General features: G+C 47.4%; 1 protein-coding gene across 4 annotated transcripts; it reads left to right on the top strand.

Annotated features, from left to right (window-relative positions):
• Positions 1–2,344: 2,344 nt before the first annotated feature.
• NME9 (NME/NM23 family member 9) lies at positions 2,345–25,852 on the top strand. 4 transcript variants are annotated; one of them, XM_010858229.1, is made up of 12 exons: positions 2,345–2,379; positions 2,833–2,869; positions 5,942–5,999; positions 10,807–10,910; positions 12,842–12,913; positions 14,525–14,641; positions 15,710–15,785; positions 18,441–18,523; positions 20,763–20,855; positions 21,750–21,904; positions 23,478–23,617; positions 25,635–25,852. In XM_010858229.1, the coding sequence occupies exons 2-12, from the start codon at positions 2,837–2,839 to the stop codon at positions 25,730–25,732; spliced, it is 1,029 nt and encodes a 342-aa protein (XP_010856531.1). In that variant the 5' UTR covers positions 2,345–2,379; positions 2,833–2,836; the 3' UTR covers positions 25,733–25,852. The 4 variants fall into 4 exon arrangements, with proteins under 4 accessions (XP_010856531.1, XP_010856529.1, XP_010856530.1 ...); XM_010858228.1 differs by having other exon boundaries at positions 2,351–2,391; XM_010858227.1 differs by lacking the exon at positions 25,635–25,852 and having other exon boundaries at positions 23,478–24,066.

Genomic DNA, 25,852 nt, shown 5'->3' on the forward strand with positions numbered 1-25,852 from the left:
CTCCAGGGGATCTTCCCGACCCACAGATCAAACCAGGGTCTCCTGCATTAGAGGCAGATTCTTAACGGTCTGAGACATCAGGGAAGCCAGTTTTAAAGTACATCTATTTTTTCTTTTGTGGCTCATTCTTTTCATGTTGTGTCTAAAGTTATTGCCTAACCAAGACCACCTAGATTTTGCCTATGTTTTCTTCTAGAAATTTTATGATTTTCCATTTTATGTTTATGATTAATTTTGAGTCATTTTTTGTGAAAAATGTAAAGTCTATGTCCAATTTTTTTTTTTTTTGCAAATGGATGTCCGATTATTCCAGCACCAGTTTTTTAAAAGACTTATCTTTCTACATTGACTTTCCTTTGCTCCCTTGTCCAAGATTGGTTGACTACATTTGTATAGGTCTATTTCTACACTTTTTATTTTATTCCATTGATGTATGTATCTATCCTTTCACTAAAATATTGTCTTACTTATTGTGACTTAATGGTAAGTCTTGTAGTCTTGTTGTATCAGTTCTCCAACTTTGTTAATCTTCATTGTTGTGTTGACTATTTGGATCTCTTATCTTTTCACATAAACTCTAGAACCAGTTTGTTGATATCCACAAAATAGCTTGCTGATGTTTTGATTGGAATTGTGTTTAATCCATAGGTCAGATCTCAACAATATTGATTCTTCCTATCCACAAACATCCTATCCAGACAGCATATTAAAAAACAGAGACATTACTTTGCCAACAAAGGTTCCTCTAGTCAAAGCTATGGTTTTTCCAGTAGTCATGTATGGATGTGAGAGTTGGACTATAAAGAAAGCTGAGCACTGAAGAACTGATGCTTTTGAACTGTGGTGTTGGAGAAGACTCTTGAGAGTAACTTGGACTGCAAGGAGATCCAACCAGTCCATCCTAAAGGAAATGAGTCCTGAATATTCATTGGAAGGACTGAGGCTGAAGTTGAAACTCCAAAACTTTGGCCACCTGATGTGAGAAGCTGACTCATTGGAAAAGACCCTGATCCTGGAAAAGATTGAAGGCAGGAGGAGAAGGGGACGACAGAGGATGAGATGGTTGGATGCCATCACCGACTCAATGGACATGAGTTTGAGTAAACTCCAGGAGGTGATGGACAGGGAGGCCTGGCATACTGCAGTCCATGGGGTTGCAAAGAGTTGGACACGATTGAGTAACTGAATTGAACTGACATGCTGTTACTATATTCATTCTCAACTGCCTGCTGGATCTGTTCATTCCTAAAGATGTGGTGTTAAAGTCTTCAATTATAATAGTGGTGGTGGTTTAGTTGCTAAGTCATGTCCAACTCTTGCGACCCCATGGAGAGAGGAACCTGGAAGGCCACAGTCCATGGGATTCTCCAGGTAAGAATGCTAGAATGGGTTGCCATTTCCTTCTCCAGGGGATCTTCCCAACCCAGGAATTAAACCCGGGTCTCCTGCATCGAAGGCGGATTCTTTACCAACTGAGTTACAAGGGAAGCCTTCAATTTGGGTTTGTCTATTTTTTCTTTGCAGTTTTGTCAGTTTTTGCCTCAGGTGTTTGGATGCTTTGCTGTTAGGTGCATACACAAGTATTGTTATGTCTTCCTGGAGAATTGATCCCTTTAGCATTATGTAATACCTTCTCTTTATCCCCGATAAATTTCCTTGCTCTGAAATCTGCTTTGCCTGAAATTAGTATAGTGACTCCAGCTTTCTATTGATTACTGTAGCATGCCATAGTTTCTCCACCCTTTTACTTCTAACTGTCTTTAAAAACAAACAAGCAAAAAAAAAAACCTTTTAAACCTGTGCTTTATATTTAAAGTTGATTTCTTGAAGATAACATATATTGGGCCTTGCTTTTTAATCTCCTGGCAATTTCTTTTAATTGGTGTAGATCATTCACACCATGTTTATAACTGCTTCTATTTTCTCCACTTGACTTTCATACTTCATTTTGAATTTGTAATTTTGTAATCTTTATCTTGAAGGAAACCTCTTCAGATCTGTCAAAACCTGGGAGCCACCCCTGCCCAGTATGTATTCAGTAGCAATAGAAAAGCTGCATGCCAGTCCTGGTGGGACAGAAGGGATGCAGGAATGGAGGATGTAGCTCTACAGTACGTGATGCACCAGATCTGTGCTTGGTGGGTGCAAAAGACCCAAAGAGGACAAACTCTTCAGCCAATGAGTGTTTCTACAGTCCAGTCCTGACAGCAAGAGGCGGGACACCCTCCTGCCTTTGCGCTAGCCCAGAGTGGGCGTGGCTTATGTGTACTCGGTTTCATTTCTTGGCCGCCTTAGTACTCCCCCCACCCCGCCCGCGCAGTGTTGCCATGACGACCGTGGCTGGGTCGCGGCAAACTGTGTGGGAAACTCTCGCTGCAGGTTGAGGACCGGGTACCTGTTTGCAGGGGCTCAGTTTCCCATGAATAAATGGGAACAGAAGGGATGGCAGGGTTCTGTAGGCTTTTTCCGTTCAAATTCCTTGGCAGGCATTTCGGGGCCTCATGGGCTGCGTGGCCCGGCGCCCCTACTCGGGCCCCCGCGCGCGCCCCTCCTCCAGCTCCCGGTGGGGAAGGGACTCCGCATGTCCACAGAAAACCTTCTGGCGAGCGAAGAGCCCTCGGGCTTAAGCTCAGCTTTCTCCGTGGGGTGTTCACTTTGGATCACTGCGTTTATTTGCTGCCATTCATAATTAACTTGAAGGAGCGGAGTTGGGGAGGTGGGCGCTTTATCTGAAGGAGGCTCTAGGCTTGCAGATCTACTCAATGTTTTGTCGTGAGGTTGCGGCCAGAATGGCCGGAACCTTCAATAACAGAGCTTCTGTCTTCTTTGTAGAGCCATGGGCAGCAAGAAAAAGGAAATTGCCCTGCAGGTAAGTCTCAAGGCGAAGTTGGCTTCCAGCATTTGATTGGGGTGGAATAGGGGGCCGGGAGGATGGTCTGCAATGGAAAGTGCAGTATAAAAATGACTTCCCTGGTGGTCCAGTGGTCAAGACTCTGTGCTTCCATTGCAGGGGGTACAGGTTCTATCCCTGGTGTGGAAACTAAGATCTCATAAGCCGCACAGTGTGAGCAAAAAATTAAAATTAAAATGTACTATTAAAATGTGGCATATAACAATGTTCACAAATTTGAATATTGTACCCTTCTGCCTTAAAGGAATAAAAGCTTATCTTGACCTCTAATGATGACAATTTTTTGTGTGTGCACTTAAATATAAACATGAGGAGGGCATGGCAACCCACTCCAGTATTCTTGCCTGGAGAATCCCATGGACACAGGAGCTTGGCGGGCTACAGTCCCTAGGATTGCACAGAGTCGGACACTACTGAAGCAACTTAGCATGCATGCAAATATAAACATATAATCACAAACTTGGATAAAAGCTGCTTATGTGTATAATGCTTATGCAACCATGAAACTGAAACATGAATTAAAACAAAAAATAGCAAGAAAATATGAATCAGTATAATTCGATCTGACATATATTTTGTTGAGGTATAATTATGACTTGCTGAGAGAATATAAGTTCTTAGAGTCTGGGCATATGTCTGTAACTGTGCCCTTTCTGAAGACCCACTTCTCCCATCACTGCCTTCTTGAAATCATTTGCTTATTCAAAGAATGTTTTGATATTTTATGCACTATGCTTTCCTTATAGAGTGTTTTACTTTGTTTGCACCTGTGACAAGTGAATTAATAAGACAATAACTACTTATTGTCCTGGCCCTGGACAATAAGTAGTGGTTGATTCTAAAGTGATGGTTAAAAAAAAAAAAAAGCAGGCATGGAAGCGGATGGATGTGGGATGGAAGGCTTTAATATCATAATGTAACGTGGGTGCCTTTTAAAGTAAACTTTAAAATTTTTTCATGGTCAGGCTCTAGGCACCTCTCAGTAGATGGGCAGTGGTCTCCAGGCATCTGATTTCTCCTTTATTGTTCTCTGTGGCATCAGCACTGTAAAGTGAATTTGCATGTGATTTTTAAAAAAAGAAGAAAGCAGTATCAGGCTAAGGATAGTGTGCAGGGGGCTGGATGGGCAGGGAAGGGAAGAGTTTTGGTCTGGAAGTCAAAGATTTGATGCGGTTCTTGACTGTTTTGGGACTTCGGATAAATCACATAACTGCTCTGGGCTGGAGCTTACCCATCTGTGGAAGGAGCATGTTGGGTGAATTATCCCTAAGGGCCTTCCAACACGGAGATTTTAGTACTCTAGAGTTATGAGACTTTTTCTGTGTCTGTAAATCAATTCTAAGCACCTGGTCCTATCAATTATTGCTGTGAACAATGTCCTCAACCTCTCTGAGCCTCCTTGTTCTTTGTGTAAACAGGAGGGATGATACATACCTGGCAGCACTGTGGTGATGAGACTCCTTTAGATATGTCCAGGCTTGCGGCTCTAAGCGTTTTGCTCCATATGATTGTCTCTTCATGTGTCTATGTCTGATATTCCCTTGGAGAGTAATAACATTTGTTATCAGTTTTTTTCATGCATATTCCCCAGAGCTCTGAGTTCATTGTGGTGCTCAAAGGAAGTGCTCCCTTTTGCTGAGGCAGGGAGTGGGGGGTCGCTATGCACGGAGGCCTATGTGTAAGCATTGCTTCTCTACCAGGTCAACTCCTTGAAAACAGTGTTCTAGGGTCTGCCAACCAGGAACCCTGTCCTCTCCTTAGGTAAGACTATTTAGGGTTCCTCAGTTGACCCAATATCCCAGCAATATAACTCCTAGGTATTTACTTACTGAAGACAAATGAAAGGGTGAATGCAAAAGACTTAACAACAATGTTCCTAAGTCTTTATTTATAAGAGCCCCAAATCATCCATCACGCAGAATGTGATGTTGTCATACAATGGAACGTGCTCAGGAATAAAAGTGAACAAACTACTGAGATACAATTACACAGATTAACACCCCAAATACCTGAGCAAAAGAGACCAGCACAAAAAAAGACATGCTGTACTATTTCACTTATATGAAGTTTTAGAATCAGTAAAATTAATTTGTTATGGCAGAAAGCAGGTTAGTGTTTACCTGGGGAGAGGAGTAGGGAGTGAACGGGAGGAGACCAGAGGGAACTTTCTGGGGAGAGGAATGTTCTGCATTGTGATAGAAGTGTGGTTACCTGGGTACATGCATTTGTTAAAACTCACTCCTGTGTAACAGTTTAGTTCTGTATGTCTCACCATATATAATTCATACCTCCATACAATGTATAAAAAGACAAAAAAGCAAAAACAAATTAGTACCTCCCTGTACATGAGTTCAGATAAATGTCAAAATTTAATGTTGAGTAAAAACACAAATTGCAAAAGGAGATCTTCAATATAATACTGTTTATGCCTATTTATGTACATAAAACAATTTTATAATAGTTTTGGCAAAGTACCAAGTAAAAATGATTTTTTAATTAAAAAAATTTTTTTTTAATTTTTGGCTGCACTGGTCTTCGTTGTGGCATGCAGGGTTTCTCTAGTTGCTGCCCATGGGAGGCCTCTCCAATTACAGAGCATGGCCTCTAGAGCTCACGGTCTCAGCGGTTGCCTCACATGGGCTTCTCTAGTTGTGCTGCCTGGGCTTAATTGCTCTGAGGCATGTGGGATCTTAGTTTCCTGACCAGGGATCAAAGCCATGTCTCCTGTAGTGGAAGGCGAATTCTTAACTATTGGACCACCAAGGAAGTCCCAACAATTTTTAAAATGAGATTTTTCTTAGGATAGTGGTTATTCTTGGGGTTGGAGGCAGGAGGAGAGAGAGGAGAAAAGAAGACTGGGCAAAGAGGGCAGCTTGAGCTGTATTTGTAAGTATTTCATTGAGAAAGAGACAGAGAGGGAAGAGAGAGACCTGACTGATAGATATTAGTAGATAACCTAGAGCAAACGCACCAAATTGCCTCCCCATGGGCACCCGCAGTAATACAGCGTCTGTTCCTCTCTGATGCTAGGTCAACGTCAGCACCCAAGAACTTTGGGAGGAGATGCTCAGTTCCAAAGGACTAACTGGTAATTTAAGATGATTTTTTAGACCCATTCTTTTCAAAATTCCTAAATGACATATTGAACCATGGAGAGAAAACCTGCAAACAGTATCATTTCCCTATAACCTTGAGCTTCATAAATAAAAAAGAAGGTAATTCTTTTGTGAATATGTACATATATGATTTCAACATCTGTTAGTCCAATTCAGGAAACTAGTCAGTACTGCCGGATAGCAGGGTTCCCTTGTTTTAGAGCTGATTGTCATGCTCAGGGCATATTTAGTGTTAAAATTACTTGAGGCACAAAAGGGGAAGGTATTGAAAGGAATAGGGGATCTCTTGGAACTCGAGGGCTGGAATGAGAGCCAGGTAGCCCAAGAGAGTGGAACCAGGGGCTGCACAGTCACTAGGAAACAGCACAGCCTCCTGGTCCCCTACCCTTCTTGTATCAATATCTACTGCTGAGTAACAATTTACCCTAAAACTTAGCAGTCTACAGCACTCAACATTTATTATCCCACAGTTTCTGTGGACCCAGAATCCAGGGGTTGCTTAAGTGGGTGCCTTTGGCTTGGGGTCTCTCACCAGGCTGCAGCTAAGGAGTCAGACCAAGAATGTCAAGGCTCAACTTAGAGTTTAACTTACTTCCAAACTTGGTCATGTGGCTTTGGCAGATCTTCAAAGGTCATTTCCAAGTCCATTCCTGTGACCATTGGCACGATATAGGTCCTTACTGGCTGTTGGCCAGAGACATCCATTTCTTGCCATCAGTTTCTCCATAAGGCTACTCACAACATGGTAGCTTCTTCCCCCCAGCCCTTCCACCCAAAGCGGGTTCAGGGAGAGAGGAAAAGAGCGAGTGAGCAAGTACACAAGAGAGGTAGATGAAAGTCACAGTCTTCGTGTAACCTAATCTCAAAAGTAACATCCCATCGAGTTTGTCCTCTTTATTTGTTAGAAGCTCTGGGTCCAGCCTGCACTCAAGGGCAGAGGCCCACACAAAGGTGTGAATCCTGGGAGACAGGGCCCACTGACAGCATCTTAGAGGATGCCCATCACAGCTGCTCCCCACTCTTCCTTTCTCTACTTTTCTTCTAGAAGGGCTCTATTTTTGTGTCTGGTCAGTTCTCTCTATCAATGCACCTGCTCTGTCAACTTGTATCTGCTCTCATCTCTCTCCTTCACTGCCCCCCACACCATGACTTTAGCACTCAAATCCCCCTCCTCCAGGCCTCTCTCAAGACTCAATTTGTCTCTGCAGCCCTGTCACCCACTGTACTCTGGGGTGTGTCCTGGCCTCTAGCCTTCCAGCACATGCCACTAGTTTCCCCACTTCCTCACTCGTATCCGTGTTGTTCCTACTACCTGGAGTATCATGGACCCCAACAGACTGTAGAAATCTTTCTCCTTCTCAGGCAGCTCTAAAGCAGCCTCCTTGAATGAAATCTTTCCTGAACTTCTGTGTGGTCACTTCTACCTGGTGTCTCTAGGGCATCTGGGGTGGGACTCTGTCTCAACCTTCCAGCACACAGCCAGCCTTGTGTGGCCCCTGTGTGGTTGGGCATTCCGTGCCTGCACCCAGCCTCTAGACACAGGGCCAATGTCTTTTCATCTCTATCTGGAGCACACGTGTCCAGGCCTGGGCTGAGTGGGTACTTAATAAATGCGGTCGCATTGACCCAGGATGGAGTGTGAGTCTGGCCATACCCTATTACTTGAGGGGCTACAAAGCTTTGTTGATGGTGACAGGTCTTAACTATTTTGTCCATATGGTTTGTCTATGCAATCAGAACACAGCTCCTGGGTAAAACTTCTATATCTTTAATAACAAACTCATAAGAAAGTGAGTTTCTTACTACTCATAAGTAAGAAAACCACAAACTCATCGTGTTGTGAGGATCTGCCATGTTCCAGGCACCCTATGTGATCATAGCTGCCATCTACGGAGCGTGGAATTGTTGAGCCCAGCACTAAGCGCAACACAGGGAATTGTGCAGACTGGAGGCAGCAGGGGCTCATCTGCCTCGTTCATCAGGCAGTCTCAGGAAGACATGAATCTTTCTAGAGCTAGCAGAGATTTGTGCCCAAAGTCAACCACCATCTTGGAACTCTGGTTGGCTCACTTGCATCTGCCTTCAAACATGCAAAAGTCTTTTCAGGTTTGCACACACACACACACACACCCCTCCCTTTTCATTTCTCTGCCATTTCTTCCCTTCCTTCTCTGTTTGCTTCCTGCCATTCAATCTCTTCATATAGTTTCTCCCCAGTCCCCAGTCCCCAGTCCCTTCTCCCCCTTAACCATGGCAAGTGTGCCTTTGTCCCCACCACTCCTCGGAGAGCCAGGGAGTGCAAGAGGAGATGGAAAGTTGGTACAAATGACTGGGCTGACCTATCAGTGGAAACCCTGCATAGAGACTGGTAGCTAACTGTGTCCCAGTTGTTTTTTTTTACCTGCCAGAGCTTGAAACTGTTCTCCTTAGTGGGCTTGGATACAGGGTCGTCTGAGTCTTCCAGGACTTTTTCCCAGTACGACCCAAATGCCTTTCTGTCCCATTACTGGGGTCTACTGAAATTGCTCAACTGTGAAGCTGTTGTCCTTAAGGAAGCCCAGAGCTTCATCCACCTCTGCCTGGATGCTAAGGACCAAATCCCTCTCTCTTGCCACTGCTGGTGTCTTAACTGCCTTTGGGACCATTTGGCTTAGACTCTCTGGTTGGTACTGGAAACGCAGCACATCTAGAATCTAGTGCACTTTCCTCCCTCCCCAAACACTCTCTCCCTGTCTTCACTCGGTTCTTTTTCTCTGCTGGGCTCAATGGTGGGTCTTCTTCACACCTGCAGGACTGTCACCCCCCTAGTCTTCCCACTTCCTTTTCAAAGTCTCAGGGATTCTTCCATTCCTTCCATCCCTCCCTTGACACTGCCACCCCTGTGTCTGGCTTCCCGATCCCTCCCAAACCCAGTCTGATTCTATCTCTGCAAAACTATGTAGCTTGGCTGAACTGACTCATACTCTTGAAATTGTGCATCTTCATTCCTAGAGTCCTTGAAAAAGCATGAACTATGGCATCAGACAAACCTCAGTCTAAAACTTGGTTCTACTCCTTGAGAATTTTTATTTTGTTTTACCTTGGGTTGGTTATCTCTTTTCTATTTCTATGGTAGAATAAAAATACCAATGTTGCTGGATTTTTTGGAGAGAAAAGCCAAGTGCAGATGGCTTAGTAAATATTAACTCTCCTTTCTAAAAACCTACTGTGAGTCCTCATTGCCTAGTAAATCAGGATGGAGCTCCTCAAACCCGCATTCCTTGCTTGTCCAGTGGTCTCTGTCACCACTTCCCACAGCCCAACCCCAGTGGCCCCTGTACACCCCTACCATGCTTCCCACCATGGGCTCCCTCTCTGCCCATCCAAGCCTGGCATTTCCACAGTGTCCAATGCAAGTCACCCCTCCACTGGGTATCCTCTTCCTAATTCTTACGGTACAGTGTTAGTGCTGCCAGTCTATGCTAACTTCAGTCATGATAATTTAGGTAATTCCTTGGCAGTCCAGTGGCTAGAACTTGGTGCTTTCACTGCCAAGGACCTGGGTTCAACCTCTGGTCAGGGAATTAAGATCCCATAAGCCATATGGCACAGCCCAAAAAAAAAGGAAAAAAAGATAATTTATACCATGTTTTATTAATAAATGTTCTCATACGATGTGAAAAATTGAAATGTGAACCTTCAAAAAGTAAAATCACAAATCGCATGCTATTAAAACTTGCAGAGCTGAGAGTTTATAAGCAGTGTCCACACTCCCTCCCCATGACTATGCACTCCTGCTGCTGAACAGAAATGCCCTGCTGTGTGGATCAGGCATGAACTCTGACTGCTGAGGTCTTCATGAAGACATCCTTTCTCTACAATGTGACCATCAGGACGTCACCATCTAGCACTTACTCGTGGTGTCTGATTGGGCTGAGTGGGTCCTGTGTGTGTCTGCTGCACACGTGTTGGCTTTGTTGCTTAGCTTCTTGCAGGCCTCGAGGTCTAGTGCCATCAGACAAGAGGGTCCCTCGTATCCAGTTCCTGCCACACTCCAGAGACCAGGACCAAGGCAGAAACAGGCTCCCCAGTTTCCACCTAGGTCTCTCTTAGGTTCACTTTCTGGGAGAACAATGTTGATTTGATAGAGTAGGTAAAATTCCCCTTTACCCAAAGCAAGTGGCTTTTAACTTGTCAGGAGGAAAGGGTAATGCTGTGTTTATTAGCTAAGAGTTGATTGTATGCTGACAGGTCACCTACTATTCCTTTCAAAAAAGATACTTTCAGTCCAATTCAAATAGTTACAGAGGGCCTCTCTGTGCTAGGCCTGAAAATTCCTTGTGGTAAAGGATGCATGTTAAGTAAGTGGTTTTCACTCTACTCACTTCATTGAGTTTAGAATTTGGAACACTGAGTTCATAAGGGAACGCTGTGTTTCCACTCTCGCTCATGCTCTGCTGGGAGAATAAATCCTCTTAACCAGCAAATGGGGCTTCCCTTGTAGCTCAGTTGGTAAAGAATCTGTCGGCAATATAAGAGACCTGTGTTCAATCCCTAGGTTGGGAATATACCCAGGAGAAGGAAATGGCAACCCACTCCATTATTCTTGCCTGGGAAATCCCATAGACAGAGGAGCCTGGAGGGCTACGGTCCATGAGGTCGCAAGAGTTGGACATGACTTAACGACTAAACCACTAAACCACCATAGCAAATAAAGATGGCCATCGGAGCGGGTGGGAGTGTGCTGGTATCGATTTTGCCTGACGTGGCCGGGCGCTCCGGTTTCTTGGTTCCCCGCAGTTGTTGACGTCTACCAAGGCTGGTGTGGCCCCTGCAAGCCCGTGGTGAGCCTCTTCCAGAAGATGAGGGTGGAGGTTGGCCCGGACCTTCTGCATTTTGCATCAGTAAGATCCTCTCTCAGCAGAATGTCGAACAACGGTTGCAAAAAAAACTTAAACACTGAAAAACAGGAACAGGAAGCCTGAGGGGCCTTTTGCAGATCATGGAGAGAGTATTCATTGTGGAGTTTCTGCTGATGCCAGTTTCTCGGGGGAGGAGGTTTCCTGCCTTCCCCGCCTCCCGCAGTCCCGGTGGCCTCGGCCACCCCTGGCTCTGGAACAGGGACTGCTTGGCCACTCTGAGGCCAGTGCTCCTCCTTCTTGTCTCCTGGACACCGTGAAGCCTGGAGTCTCACTTCCAGAGCACAGGGTTTAAGATCTCTATCCTTACTCCTTAAAGGGGACTTTCAGCAAAAGTTTCCTTGGGTCAGTGGATGGAGATGGGAATCACTTCCGGAGACGCGCGTAGGAGACGCGGGATGAGCTGCCAGGGGTGAGGCTCAGCCAGTACACACGGGAGCGACGCTCGCTCGCGATAACTCTGGAGAAGCGGGGCTTCCGGGGCTTGCCCTCCTCCGGGGAGCCGGTTGTGAGGCTTCACTGGAGGAGAGCAGGAGGGGCCTGAATGGCGGGCTTTATCCGACCTGGAGGCAGAGCTCAAGGACCCTCCCGTGTCCCAGCCACTAGGAGCAGACGTGGGATGGTAGCGGAGGAGCTCCCTTGATCCGGAGCAGGAGAAGCTGTCATTTCCTCCTTATTTTATTCCTCAAAAAACTACACTGGCAACACTTTTTACCCGTATGTTGACAGGACACTTGTTAAGGTTCTGATGAAAAGACATTAGAAGGAGCAGCATGAGAGAGAAAAGCCAGGGCTCCACCTGGGGAGGGCATCACTCATGTGTGTGTGTGAGATGTGTCATGTATGTATGTGGTGTGTGTGGTGTGTAACATATGTGTGTTATGTAGTGTGTGTGTTCTGTGTAATGTATATGTGTGATGTGTGTATGGTGTGTGTTATGTGTAATCTATGTGTGTAGTATAGTATGTGACTTATGTGCAATGTGTGTGATGTGATCTGTGTGTTATGTGTACTGTGTGTGGTGTGGTGTGTAATGTATGTGTGGGGTATGGTGTGTGTGGGTGTATAACGTGTGTGTGCACGTTGTGTGGTGTATGTTACGTGTAATGGATGTGTATGCTGTGTGTGTATGTGGTATATGGTGTTTAGTATTGGGGGCTGTGGTGTGGTGTAGTGTGTGTGTGTGCGTGGGATGGGGATGAAGTGTATGTGTGTCGTATGTAGGGGGGATGTGGTGTGTGTGTGTTTTGCAGGTTGAGGAGTATGTATGTATGTGATGTCTGTGTGGTGTGTGTGTGTGTGTGTGTGTGTGTGGTATGTGAGGGTGTGTGGTGTGTGTGTGTTGTGTGGGATGAGGGGTATGTGTGTATGTGATGTCTGTGTGTGGTGAGTGTGTTGTGTGTGTATGTGGTATGTGGTGTGGGGATGAGGTATAGTTGTGTGTCTGTGTATGTTGTATGGGGATAAGGGGTATATGTGTGTGTGTGGTATGTGAGGGGGGTGTGGGGTGTGTGTGTATGGTGTGTGAGGGGGTGTGGTGTGTGTGTGGTATGTGAGGGGGTGTGGTGTGTATGTGTGTGTGGTGTGTGAAGGGGTGTGGTGTGTGTGTGTGTGGTGTGTGAGGGGGTGTGGTGTGTGTGTGTTGTGTGTGATGAGGGGTATGTGTGTTTGTGGTGTCTGTGTGTGTGTATGTGGTATGGGGATGAGGTGTGTGTGTGGTGTGTGTGGGATGTGAGGGGGTGTGGTGTGTGTGTGTTGTGTGGGATGAGGGGTATGTGTATTTGTGGTGTCTGTGTGTGCGTATGTGGTATGTGATGTGGGGGATGAAGGGTGTGTGTGTGTGTGAGATGCGTATGTGAAATGTGTGTCCCATGCGGCTGTCCCATCAGCCTGCTGACCATCTGTCTCTCCTTTAGGCAGAGGCAGACTGTCTTGATGTGCTTGAAAGATACCGAGGGAAGTGCGAGCCGACCTTTCTGTTTTATGCCGTGAGTACCTTTTCAGTCGGGGATGGTCCCACGGCTGCACCCCTGAGTGTTCAGAAGGATGCCTCTCACCAAGAGCCCACACTATTCCCAGCAAGAGGTGCTGGCTTCTCCTGACTTTATTATTTGGCCGAGGACCAATGCCCTCAATCACGGCACTGCTCGCGGGCAGAACCCTGAGGAATCACTCTGGGCTGCAGGCCTCCTGAGCACTGGACTCGGGACAGAGGACGATCCCCTCAGACACCTGTGCACCTTCTAGCTCATGAGCACTCTTGACTGAAGTCTCACTCCCAGCACAGAGTTTGGCGAATCCCACTGTGCTCCATAGAGGGAACATGAATGCTCCACAACATGAACGCTCCTGTATTTACCTTTGCTTCATCATTAAATATGAAGATATGCTGACATAAAGTTGGAAATGAGAAGGTCGATGGATGACAACCAGTGGTTCAGCATTTGCAAGACTACCTGGTTGCCTTCAGCTGTGACATCACGTGGGGCTCCCAGCCCCCGAGGGCCCACCATCTCACATCTGGCTCTTGGCTTTAGGTCACCTGCCAGGCCCTGAAGACAACGGGTTGATTTTCTCCTCCTGACTCAGTACAGTGCTCCGTCACACAGTCAGAGAAACTGGGGTCTGCTCACCAGGGCTGGGGTTGTTTAGCTTGGAAACCTTCGGGCTCCTGCCCTCGGCAGCAAGTCTCACAAGTTGGAAGCTTCTGGTGAAACATCATTTGAGCTTTGGCCTTCAGGAGGGAGATTGAAGTTATTTGATGGAACCTGGTGGGGGAGGGAGGGGGAGTGGGAGATGCTGAGATGGACATGCCCCCAGCCACATGGCATCAGAGCTCAGTGGCAGAAAAGGCATCATTACCGCAGTGGTTTGCTTGCCTGAGCCTGGAGCACGCGGATTAAAGCGTCAGTTATAATGGCCATGTGGGGACATGTGGCAGCTGGTCACTGTCGTCACGCAGTGGAGGTCCCCTGAGGGTGGGATGGACGCAGAAGGAGGACCCAGTGTATATGATGGTCTGTGAGTGACGGGCATGGAGACTTCTGAAGAATCAAAGATGGGAACCTCCAGTTCACTGCAAACAGCACCTCCACTGTGAGGTTCTCCCTGATCACCCCAGATGGGTTGGGAATTGATTCTTGCCCCAGATCCCAAGCACCCCTATTAATGCAATGGGCTTATCCTGTTGTAGTTGTTTCTCTGACACCACCATCTCCCTCCCCACTCCACACCCACTCACTGAGGGCAGTGTCTGTGTCTTTCCATGTTTTGGGTTTATGTTCTGTGCCTCTGTCTTGGTGTTGGGCATAGTAAGTGCTCAGTTGATACTTGTTGGATGAAGGAGCCACAGAGAGGCCACACTTAGTGACTCACAACCTATGGCCCTGGTCCTCCCCCACCTAACTCCCCGCTGCCCTGAAGGAAGTTTTGAAGGGAGGGGGGCATGGGGTAGGGGGCAGAGAAGTGACTGGAAGCCGTGGGCGTGGGGTCCATGGACCTTGACCTTGGGCACACTCCCAAAGCCCTTGGACACTCGCTAGCTCTTGAAAGAGGTTGCTGTCATGTGATCTGAGTAGGACCTCTGTGCTGTGTTCCAGGGAGGAGAGCTGGTGGCGGTGGTGAGAGGAGCGAATGCCCCACTGCTGGAGAAAACCATCCGCGAGCAGCTGGAGGCAGAAAAGAGGGTGCTGGCTGAAGGCAGAGAACGGAGGGTGGTAAGTGGCCAGGCCAGCAGGTCCCTCCCCTGCCCCGCCAGTGTCCTCCCTGTTCCTGGAAAGCTTCAGTAAATGCCCACCTCAGGGGAGGTGCAAGGCCCACTGGGAAGTCTTTGAGGAAGTCATCCTCTTCATCCAGAACACTTCAGTGTCTCATCTATTTCTCGCTCATCCCCACTTCATCTCCCAACAGGGGCTTCTGTAACCCTGACAGTGAATTCAGAAATGAAAATGAAGTTATGGATCCAGGAGTGGGTTGGAGGAGTCAGCCTCAGGGGGACATCTCTCCTGGTGACCTGCCCTCCCCTTTCATTCCTGGGTTTTATTTGTGACCCCAGGGGGTTCATTTCTTTAACTAGAAAGGGGTCATTACTTTGAGAAATAGGATCAGAAAGCACTACTTGTGATTTAGGTACAACATTTTCAGGATAACACGGGCTGTGAGTTTTTCATAAAGAATCAGCAGCCTTTGAAAACTGACACCCCTTAGTTAGAAAGAAGTATTTCCTGGTGCTCTGAGCGGCTGCCACAGGAGCCTTAATGCTGTGCAGTGTCCAGTGTTCAAGTTTTCACACTCAATTCCAAAGAGCAAAGCACTGTTCTCATAGAATGGATTGGAATCAAATCATACATTTCCCCCCAGAAAACTGGCAAATTTTCCCCAAGAAAGAAAACACTTGTGCCTCCTCCACAGATAAATGATCTGTCTTTACTACTTCCCCACATAGTGTAGCCAGTTGCTTTCTATCTATTTGTATTTCAGTTCTTTGTCTGCTTGTCAACTCTCTATTTCATCTTTCTTCTTCCTTAGTTTCTACTTGATGCTCATGGAAACAGGCAGGCTCTAAACCTGAAGATCAGCGTGGATTTCCTTGTGTTCAATTGCTCTCACCCTCTACTACCGTCCAGTTACTCAAAAGGACCTTGAAAAGTTTCCAAGACTGATAATCTTGACCCTCTTCTTTTGCTCTGCATTTGGAACCTTTACTTGGCTTCTGTTGGTTGTTGAAGGTCTTTGTGGAATTTTAATCAGCTATCTACTTTCTGTCCATGACCAATTTGTACTAGATTAAAGATGAAGCTCTTTCTGATGAAGATGAATGCTTTTCTCATGAAAAGAACAATGGTGATGATGAGGACCTGGGTGAGTACAGAACCAACAAGCAAGCAAAAGGCAGTGCAGACTCGGACTTGATGTGTTTTTAAAAAAAATATATGAGTAGTAAGTTTACTGAATAATCTGAATTCTGGGGAAATAACCCATAAAACATTTAATCTCCAATCACCTGACTTCAAACATACTGTGTTAATCTCCCTCTGCTTTAATGGCATCTTGAGTGTCTTTCTGATCATGTTCAACTATAACAAGTGTGACTTTCATGACAATTACTGAGCATCAGGAAAGGCTTTCTTAATAAAGTGGAGGGGAATGATACTAATAAGGTAAATGAGGTGCTAGGGTTTCCTTAGTCCTTTTTTGAGTTAAGAACTTGAGTTTCTTTAACCATTTTTCTCAAATGTGAGAAAGTCAGCTGTACTGAACCCCTCCCCTCCCCACAGCCTTGTACCTTCTTCCTCTTAGTCCCCAAGTATCAACTCATGGATTTTACACTCCTGAGCATCACTGTTCTTCCTGAGCCTTTACTGTGCGAACATCTTGACCTGGCAGTGGGAAGAGAAGCTAGAAGTTAGAGAAGTTGTTCCTGGCAAGGTGGCTCCTGATGGTCCCTGAGCCACCAGAGGAAACCAGGATGTGGCTCAGGAGCCAAATAGGAGAGAGGAGGAAGTTCTGATTACTGCCTGAACGAGAAAAACTGCTATTTATGTGTCGATAACAAGGACTGTCTGAAATGGATTCTAATAAGCGATGTGGTGCAGTTTAGGAGAGCAAGAAACTTCAAGTGTGAAAGAGAAGTCAGCGATTTGGCTTCCACAGGAAACATTCGTTGTCTCGTTTATGGATTATCTCTTCTTCTCTTTCCCATTATTTTCTCCTAAATCCAATCTCTCCACTTAGGAAACTACACAACGCCTGCCCTTGCCCTTAGCCTTCCACTCCTCCCAGCTCAGCTTCCTGGTCCACACTCCTTGGGCCGCCCTCTCCTCTGTCACTGCCCCTCTGCTGCTCCCAGGGCTCCAGTGACCTTCCTGGGGCCAAATCCAGCAGGCAGTTACCAGTCAGAGCTTATGGTATCCTGCTGCAGGCTTGGCTGCCGTCCACAGTGTCTTCCTACTCAAAACCCTCTTCTTGAGACTTCCCTGGTGGTCCAGTGGTGAAGGTTTCACCTTCTAATGCAAGGGGGATGAGTTCAGTCCCTGGTTGGGGAACTAAGATCCCACATGTGCTAAGTCACTTCTGTCATGTCCAAATCTTTGTGACCTTATGGACTGTAGCTCACCGGGCTCCTCTGTCCATGAGACTCTTCACGCAAGAAGAGTGGAGTGGGCTGCCTCCTCCAGGGAATCTTCCAAACCCAGGGGTTGAACCCGCATCTCTCATGTCTCCTGTGCTGGCAGGCGTGTTCTTTACCACCAGCGTCACCTGGGAAGCCCTAAGATCCCACATTCCTTGTGGCCCAAAACAGAAGCAATATTGTAACAAATTCAACAAAGACTTTAAAAATGGTCCACATAAAAACCCCACAAAAACCAAAGTATTCCTCTTCTTGTCTGATGTCTGAGGCATCTCAACCTTTCTCATTTTCTTTCTCATTTTCTCTGGCCTGTCCACAGCCTCCCCTTCCTTGGCTTCTTTTCTTTTGCTCTCTCTTCAGACTGGAGTTCTTGGGCTCCTGCTCTGGCCTCTCCTCTTCTCACCTTATACCTCTGTGTGGTCTCTTTAACTGGTCACTTTCTAAGGGGATTTAAAGTCCAAGGATTCATAGGATGTTAGAAATAGTGCTCAGGGAAGAATGAACCGATTGGCTGCTTAACATGATCCACACTTTTTCAGCCCACATTTTTTAGATTTTCAGAGTCAACACAACTGATGTGAAAGTTGAAAAGAGAAAATAGGCCGTGGGGGATAAAGTCTGTGGACAGCGTGCAGAGCTCACCAAGGCCAAGTCCATACAAACCGGAATCCGACAGGGATGGGTTTGTGCACAGATGTGGGTTCCCCCGAGGCGTCTGTGGGCCTGAGCAGTGGACAGCAGCCGTGTGGCATCTCCCTCATCACCACAGCTACTTGACCTGTGGACACAGCCACCCAGTAGCCTGGCCAGTGAGCTCTGTCTGGTGCCTGGGCTCCAAACAACAAAGCGGCTGATTCTCAGGAGAACGGGACAGAGACAGAGGAGTTTGGTAGTACGTGTCAGCCCTGAGTGGACTTGGAGCCTGGGGCAGCCACCACTGACCACATGCTAGAAAGTCAGAAAGATGCCCCAGAGACGAGAACACAGTAGATTGCAGTTAGAGGCCAAGAATCATGAGGTGGGGACAGGAAGGGACCAGAGTGTCCTGGCCTGCTTCGCCTCTGTTCCAGCTCTGTCCCCTCTCCAGGCTGACTTGGTTGTTTCTGGGTTTTGCTCCTGAGTCGTCTTTGATTTCCTTCTCCACCTCCCATCCTCTCCTCCCTCCCCACACTCTCCCTCCCAGTTCGTGTCCCTTGCAGCCAGGCTGGGGTTGGGGTCTGGAGCCAGACCCCTGCATCCACTAGAGTCCAGGTCAGCAGAAGCTCAGCCAAGAGGCTGGGGGAGGGAGGCGGGGGCTGTGTGGAGCTGCACAGTCCCTGCGGAGAGCATCCTGAGAGCCTCCTGTGAGTCCAGGGTCTGACAGCACCATCCCCGGCTTGTTGCAGTGTCATCAGAGAAGGCCTGCACCTTGGCCATCATTAAACCAGACGCGGTGGTCCATGGGAAGACAGATGAGATTATCATGAAGGTAAGAGAGACAACGGGAGACTTCTGAGTTGGGAAGATCCCTGGAGGAGGGCATGGCAACCCACTCCATTATTCTTGCCTGGAGAATCCCCATGGACAGAGGAGCCTGGTGGGCTACAGTTCATGGGGTCGCACAGAGTTGGACATGACGGAAAGACCTAGCCCAGCAGCAAGAGAGACAACATATTCCTTACAGACTATACTTGTGTCTTCTCTGGTGGAAAACAGGGCTGGGGCATAGTGTAGCAATGTCCTAGGGGGAAGAGGTGTCTAAGGAGTTTAATTAAAATTCCAATGAGGTAAATCACAATATTTATTTTTGGCTGTGCTGGGTCTCTGTTTCTGTGTGAGGGCTTTTCTCTCGTTGTGGCACGTGGGGGCTATTCTTTGTTGCCGTGCATGGGTTTCTCATTGGGGTGGCTTCTCTTATTGTGGAGCACAGGCTCAGTACTTGTGGTGCATGCATTTGGTTGCCCTGTGCCATGTGGGACCCTCCCAGACCAGGGATCGAACTTGTATCCATGCATTGGCAGGTGGATTTCTTAAACACTGGACCACCAGGAAAGTCCTAAATTACAATTTTTAAATTAAATAAGGTCGGATATGATGAGAATGAAGGTCTCTGCTGCTTTTAATATTGTTTTTCCATCATCTTTTACTTTCAACACATTGAAATGTGAATTTGTGCTTGCTTTCAGTTCAGTTCAGTTGCTCAGTCATGTCCAACTTTTTTTGACCCCATGGACTGTAGCATGCCAGGCTTCCCTGTCCATTACCAACTCCCAAAGCTTGTTCAAACTCATGTCCATTGAGTCAGTGATGCCATACAACCATCTCATCCTCTGTCGTCCCCTTCTCCTCTTGCCTTCAATCTTTCCCACTATCAGGGTCTTTTCAAATGAGTCAGTTCTTCACATCAGGTGGCCAAAGTATTGGAGTTTCAACTTCAGCATCAGACCTTCCAATGAATATTCAGGACTGATTTTCTTTAGGATTGACTGGTTTGATCTCCTTGCAGTCCAAGTTATTCTCAAGAGTCTTCTCCAACACCACAGTTCAAAAGCATCAATTCTATGGCGCTCAGCTTTCTTTATAGTCCAACTCTCACATCCATACATGACTACTGGGAAAACAATAGCTTTGACTAGATGCACCTTTGTTGGCAAAGTAATGTCTCTGCTTTTTAATATGCTGTCTAGGTTGGTCATAGCTTTTCTTCCAAGGAGCAAGCATTGTTTAATTTCATGGCTGCAGTCACCATCTGCAGTGATTTTGGAGCCCCCCAAAATAAAGTCTGTCACTGTTTCCATTGTTTCCCCATCTATTTGCCATGAAGTAATGGGATTGGATGCCATGATCTTAGTTTTCTGAATGTTGAGTTTTAAGCCAACTTTTCCACTCTCCTCTTTCACTTTCATCAAGAGGTTCTTTAGTTCTTCTTTGCTTTCTGCCATAAGGGTGGTGTCATCTGCATATCTGAGGTTATTGATATTTCTCCCGGCAATCTTGACTCCAGCTTGTGCTTCATCCAGCCTGGCATTTCACATGATGTACTCTGCATATAAGTTAAATAAGCAGGGTGACAATATACAAGCTTGATGTACTCCTTTTCCTATTTGGGACCAGTCTGTTGTTCCATGTCCAGTTCTGACTGTTGCTTCTTGACCTGCATACAGATTTCTCAGGAGGCAGGTAAGGTGGTCTGGTATTCCCATCTCTTGAGGAATTTTCCACAGTTTATTGTGATCCACACAGTCAAAAGCTTTGGCATAGTCAGTAAAGCAGATGTTTTTGGGGAACTCTCTTGCTTTTTCGATGATCCAATGGATGTTGTCAATTTGATCTCTGGTTCCTCTGTGTTTTCCAGCTTGAACATCTGGAAGTTCATGGTTCATGTACTATTGAAGCCTGACTTGGAGAATTTTGAGCATTACTTTGCTAGCATGTGAAATGAGTGCAATTGTGCGGTAGTTTGAGCATTCTTTGGCATTGCCTTTCTTTGGGATTGGAATGAAAACTGACCTTTTCCAGTCCTGTGGCCACTGCTGAGTTTTCCAAATTTGCTGGCATATTGAATGCAGCACTTTCACAGAATCATCTTTTAGGATTTGAAATAGCTCAACTGAAATTTCATCACCTCCACTAGCTTTGTTCATAGTGATGCTTTCTAAGGCCCATAGGACTTCACATTCCAGGATGTCTGGCTCTTTACCATATATATGTGTGTATATCTCCTACAGATCCAGGAAGCTGGGTTTGACATTTTAACGAATGAAGAGAGAACCATGACAGAAGCAGAAATGCGACTTTTCTACCAACACAGAGCTGGAGAGGTCAGTTTTTCAGTTTCCATGTATCCAACATGCTTGCATTTCTTTCTCTTTCTCCAACATTATGTTTGTAAATTGATATTAGTTTGGGAGAAACTAGACTATTATGAAGAACAAGATTATGAACAGCAAGTGGGCCATGAAATTACTCTCAGCATAATGATTACAGGCTGCGTCAGGGAGACGTTGCTTGGTATGCTCCCAAAGATTAGAGTTTGACTCTAACTTAAGTAATGAAATAGGAATTACTGGGGGGATTCTTTGTGACTCCCAGAACTGAAGAAAGAAGGCTGAAGGAGTTGCATGAGAAGGTGTGGGGATAAGAAGAACCAAGGCAGGGGTGTGGATTTCTGAAACAAAACCTCACGGGCAGTCACTTCAGGTGCTCCTGTTGGGTGACAGATTCAACCGCTTTTCATCTGTTTCTGCTTCTGACCCACCCACCTGGGAGACAGGGTCTCCTAGCCTGGGCCCCACCTCTCAGGTGAGGAGGGTGTGTGGGGAGGGGTGGATAGGCATTGTGGTTGTCGGCCAGACTAGGACTGAGTGAAACGGGGAAGGGCCGCTCCCCAAAGGAAGCTTGAGTGCTGCTACTTGAAGAAGGGGGAAAGGTTGCAAGATGCTGCAAAGAAGTCTCAGCTGTATCCCCTGGTTTCCATGTGTGTGGTCTTCTAAATGCTATCCAACTTCTTATAATTTCATGCTCAACCCCAAACATGTCATTTCAGAGCCTCATATCTGGGTTCTCTGTGTCTTTGGGTACCACTTCCCCTCCCTGGGCTCTTCCAGGGCATGCTGGCTGGTGGTGAGGCAGCTCACGGACCCTCTCCCATCCTGTGGGTGGGATGGGCCTCTGGGGCCCCTGGCCTGATTCACTCCCTTCCCTCCCTGTGCTAGGACACATTTGAGAAGCTGGTACATCACATGTGCAGTGGACCAAGCCACCTCCTGATCCTTGCCAGGACTGAGGGCACCGAGGACGTGGTCACTGCCTGGCGAACCCTCATGGGGCCCTGTGACCCTCATGTGGCAAGGAGGGAGCAGCCTGACAGGTAATGTCAGCAGCAATGGTCCTTTCATGCATCTCAACACCTGCATCCGAGGAAGCTGAGAGCCCTGCTAGGGGCTCAGCCAATTGTGGGTAACACAGAAGGCACTCTGATGGCCATGAAGCTCCCTCTTTGTTATATGCTGGGGAGTCCCTGCCCTTTGTTATGTATTTGAGGAGACCCTGATGTCCTCCCCCTCTGATCCCACCCCAGCCCTTCAGAGGATGCCTCCTTGCTGCCTCTTGCCCTCTTCTGAAGGCTGCTGTGGGTCCAGTCCTCACTGTTCTCTCTGTAGCAGGGGGTTTGTGGTCCCAGAGCCATCTGAAACCCTGACCCAGAAGTACAGATTCCAGGGCTACACCCAGGCCTGCTGAGTCAGAGACTGAGTGGGGCCTAGGAGTCGGCTGTGTAGACTCAGCCCCCTGATCTCTTACCCCCTACTCCATACCCAAGGTGTCCTGAGGTCCCTTAGAGTCTGAGCACCCTGTTCTGCACACAGCGCTAGGCTGCCTTGGTCGGCTCCCTGGCTCCGTGTGATTGTTTAGCCTGACACCACCACTGCCAAATCCACTGTCTTGCCTTTGAAGAAGCTGAGGGAGGCCCTGCCAACAAGAAAGACATTAGCAAGAGACTAACTGCAGTTGTACTTTATAGTTGTAGGGAGCTGGGAGCATTCATGTTTGGGGCAGCCGGGGATGATGAAAGAGCCCAGAGTTCAGATCTTAGGTTTTCTGAGCCTCGGTTCTCTCATCTATAAAATGGGGTTGTGAGCACCTATCTTGGGAGGCTGTTAGAGCGCTGTGGTTAGAATCTCTCTTCTTCCTCTTGCTAACTTTGTGGTCTTGGGTCATCTGTGCTTTAATCCCTCTGTCTTAATGTCCTCATCTGGAAAATGGGAACTACAACGGGAAAGGACCTGCCTCAGATTAAGAGAGAGAAAGAGGGAACTTGGAACACTGTTTGAGATAAAGGAAATCTTATCAGTATTAGTATTATTTTAGGGAACCTTGAGGGATTAACTATGCCAATTTGTATCAAGCCCTCAGCAGGGTGCTTGCCTAGCCCCCAGTAGTAACAGCTACAAAATGACAGCTCCTGGGCTCACACCATGACTCATGCATATTTACTCCCTTTTAAAAATATTTATTTGGCTGCATCAGGTCTTAGTTGCCACACGTAGGCTCCGGAGCACAAGGGCTTCAGTAGTTGTGGCACACGGGATTAGTTGCTCCATGGTGTGTGGGATCTTAGTTCCAAAATCAGGGGTCAAACCCGCACTCCCTGCATTGCAAGGCGGGTTCTTCACCAGTGGACCACCAGGGAAGTCCTGACTCATGCATATTTAAACTTGGGGACATGATGGTCTCCCTAGTCTCCCTCACAGGGTTGCTGCACAAATGAAACAAGGTCAGAACACCACTGGTTACCATAACCCTTGATGCCGTTCCTGGCATTTCCAGCAGAGAAAGCCACGTCACAGAAATGCTGCCTGTTGATGGGTAGCTGTGTTGCCAGAGATCAAAACATTTCTTTTCAAATGAGACCGTTCTTTCTTGTACATTTTGGACACTGCTAGTCTCCGGGCCCAGTATGGCACAGAAATGCCCTTTAATGCAGTCCATGGAAGCTGGGACTCAGAAGACGCCCGTCGGGAACTGGCCCTGCTCTTCCCCGGTTTTCAGTTTTCAGACCAGATTCCAGAATCCGCCCCTCTGGGTAAGTCATCCAGGCAGATCTGGTCTGTATTTAATCCCCAGTGGGGATGGTGTGTGTCTGTGTGTGTGTGTGGTTTGGGGAGGGGGCGTTGGTTACTGATAGTAACTATGTGGTAACCACCTTTAGGAAAAACTGGGCCCCTTAGGAAACTTTAGCAACTGTCCTGCTGTTTTATTTTCAGAGTAACAGTGTTGCTTTTTAATATCTCATTACATTTTTTGCTGCATATTTCACTTTGAAGCCAAACTCTTGTTGCAAAGTTACTTTGCATTGGCCCCTGGAAACCACAGGAAAATGTAACTAACTTTCCAGAAGCCAATTTCCAAGGCAGAGGCCAGACAGTCGCTTGGTCACTTCCTCTGAGCTCCGCAGGCCCCACCAAGCCTTTGATGGTGTTGCCGAGAAATAGAGGGTTATACAGAAGTACCCTCTGCCTGGAGCTGCTGTGGCTCTCGTATCCCTCTGCTGCTGCTAAGTCGCTTCAGTTGTGTCCGACTCTGTGCAACCCCATAGACGGCAGCCCACCAGGCTCCCCCATCCCTGGGATTCTCCAGGCAAGAACACTGGAGTGGGTTGCCATTTCCTTCTCCAATGCATGAAAGTGAAAAGTGAAAGTGAAGTCGCTCAGTCATGTCCGACTCCTAGCGACCCCATGGACTGCCCAGCCCACCAGGCCCCTCCGTCCATGGGATTTTCCAGGCAAGAGTACTGGAGTGGGTTGCCATTGCCTTCTCCGCTCGTATCCCTCAGCCCCATTTGGGAAAAGTGTGCTGGCCTTTTTTGGAGGTACCCCTTCCAAATCCGGGTGAGAAACCCATGGGGCTCAGAGCACATGTGACCCGCCCCACTCCGTGAGTGGGAGAACAAGGCCTGTGCTGCCCCTGCCGAGTTGCACATCTCTGTTTGAGCCTCAGGTGAGGTGGAAGGGGCCAGGAGTGAACATCCTGGGAAAAGCAAAGGATGTGAAGGTGGCCTTTTTTGGAGAGGGCTGCCTGCAGATCTGAAACGGTAATAACCTCTGTATGCCTCCATGTTAGGGGTTTTCACCCAAATACTTCCCCTAAATGTTTATGTTCATCATGGTCTCCTCAAGATCCACAACCAGCCAAGTAAGAATAAGTGGTCCGAAGGCAAGGAAGGGAAGGGTGAGATCTGAACCCTGCTGGCCCTTGTTTAATCCTGGTGCGGCCTACTGCTGGCTGAGGGACAACTGGGAGTGAGATGGAGTTTAGGGACTCTCGCCCTGGTGCGGGCAGTACTGGGAAGACCAGCTTGCCTCTAGGGACCTGCCCTCACAGACAGCCCACCATGTGTGTCAGGGGACCTCCTCATCCGTTTGGGGTAGTGACTGGAACAGGTAGGTATGACTCTGAGGAAGGAGGAGAGGGAACTGGCTGGGGAACACTCACTGGGGAGAGCTGGGAGAGTGTGAGCCTGACCTCCCGTGATGAGGAGCTGAAGGGTCTGGGCCTGGATCACACCTGGGTGTAAGTGCACAGCTTCCCGTGGGGATGACCCGGAAGTAGCCTGGTTGGGGTGCGAGTGTTCTGCCCTTTTCTGATGTATGTGCTGCACCTTCTCAGCCATCAGGAGCAGAGTGTGCTTTCTGTGTACTCAGCACTTTTTCTGGGCCCTGGAGACAGAGTCCTGGGTCTGAATCCTGCCTCTGCTATTTATTAGCAGAATAACCTCAGGAAAGTTACTCTTTTGGACCTCGGTTGTCTCATCTGTGAGAGATGATGAGACCCGTTATAGCCCCATAATCATCATCTTTCTCAGAGGGTTCTTGTGACACTCATAGCCTGGGGCCCTGACACAAATGCTCAGCCAGAGTCACTTCCTTTCCTAATTCTCCCCTAGTCCCTGACCCACATACTAGGACCTCTTTGCTGCTCTGTTCACCCTGACCCCTAGCTTCACTGTCTATCTTTCTGCTGTTCTGTGGTGGACAGTCTGTGGGTGGGGGAACAGGACTGGCCTGCTGTAAGAATCCTACAAAATGCCTGTCATCCCACAGGCCATGAGGCTGAAGGAGCGGAGGGCCCCAACAAAATGCTGTGCTCCCCGGAGGATGTGGATGAGGCAGCCCGTGACCAGGGTGAGGCCACAAGCTGAAGTCAGAATGTTTGTATCTGCTGCACATAAGGAAACTTCCAGAACTGGAACTTCCTCTCTTGAGCACCAATACTATCTTGATTTAGCTATCCTTCATGAATAAAAATAATGGTATCCACT

Source organism: Bison bison, unplaced genomic scaffold (genome assembly GCF_000754665.1).
Source record: "Bison bison bison isolate TAMUID 2011002044 unplaced genomic scaffold, Bison_UMD1.0 scf7180017864384, whole genome shotgun sequence".
Taxonomy (NCBI): Eukaryota; Metazoa; Chordata; class Mammalia; order Artiodactyla; family Bovidae; genus Bison; species Bison bison.

Bases quoted from the DNA above. Each gene is read 5' to 3' on its own strand.
- NME9 (XM_010858227.1), top strand. From the start codon at position 2,837: ATGGGCAGCAAGAAAAAGGAAATTGCCCTGCAG. The intron at 2,870-5,941 runs GTAAGTCTCAAG...CTCTGATGCTAG, and splicing joins AAAAGGAAATTGCCCTGCAG to GTCAACGTCAGCACCCAAGA. The intron at 21,905-23,477 runs GTAATGTCAGCA...GGACACTGCTAG, and splicing joins AGGAGGGAGCAGCCTGACAG to TCTCCGGGCCCAGTATGGCA.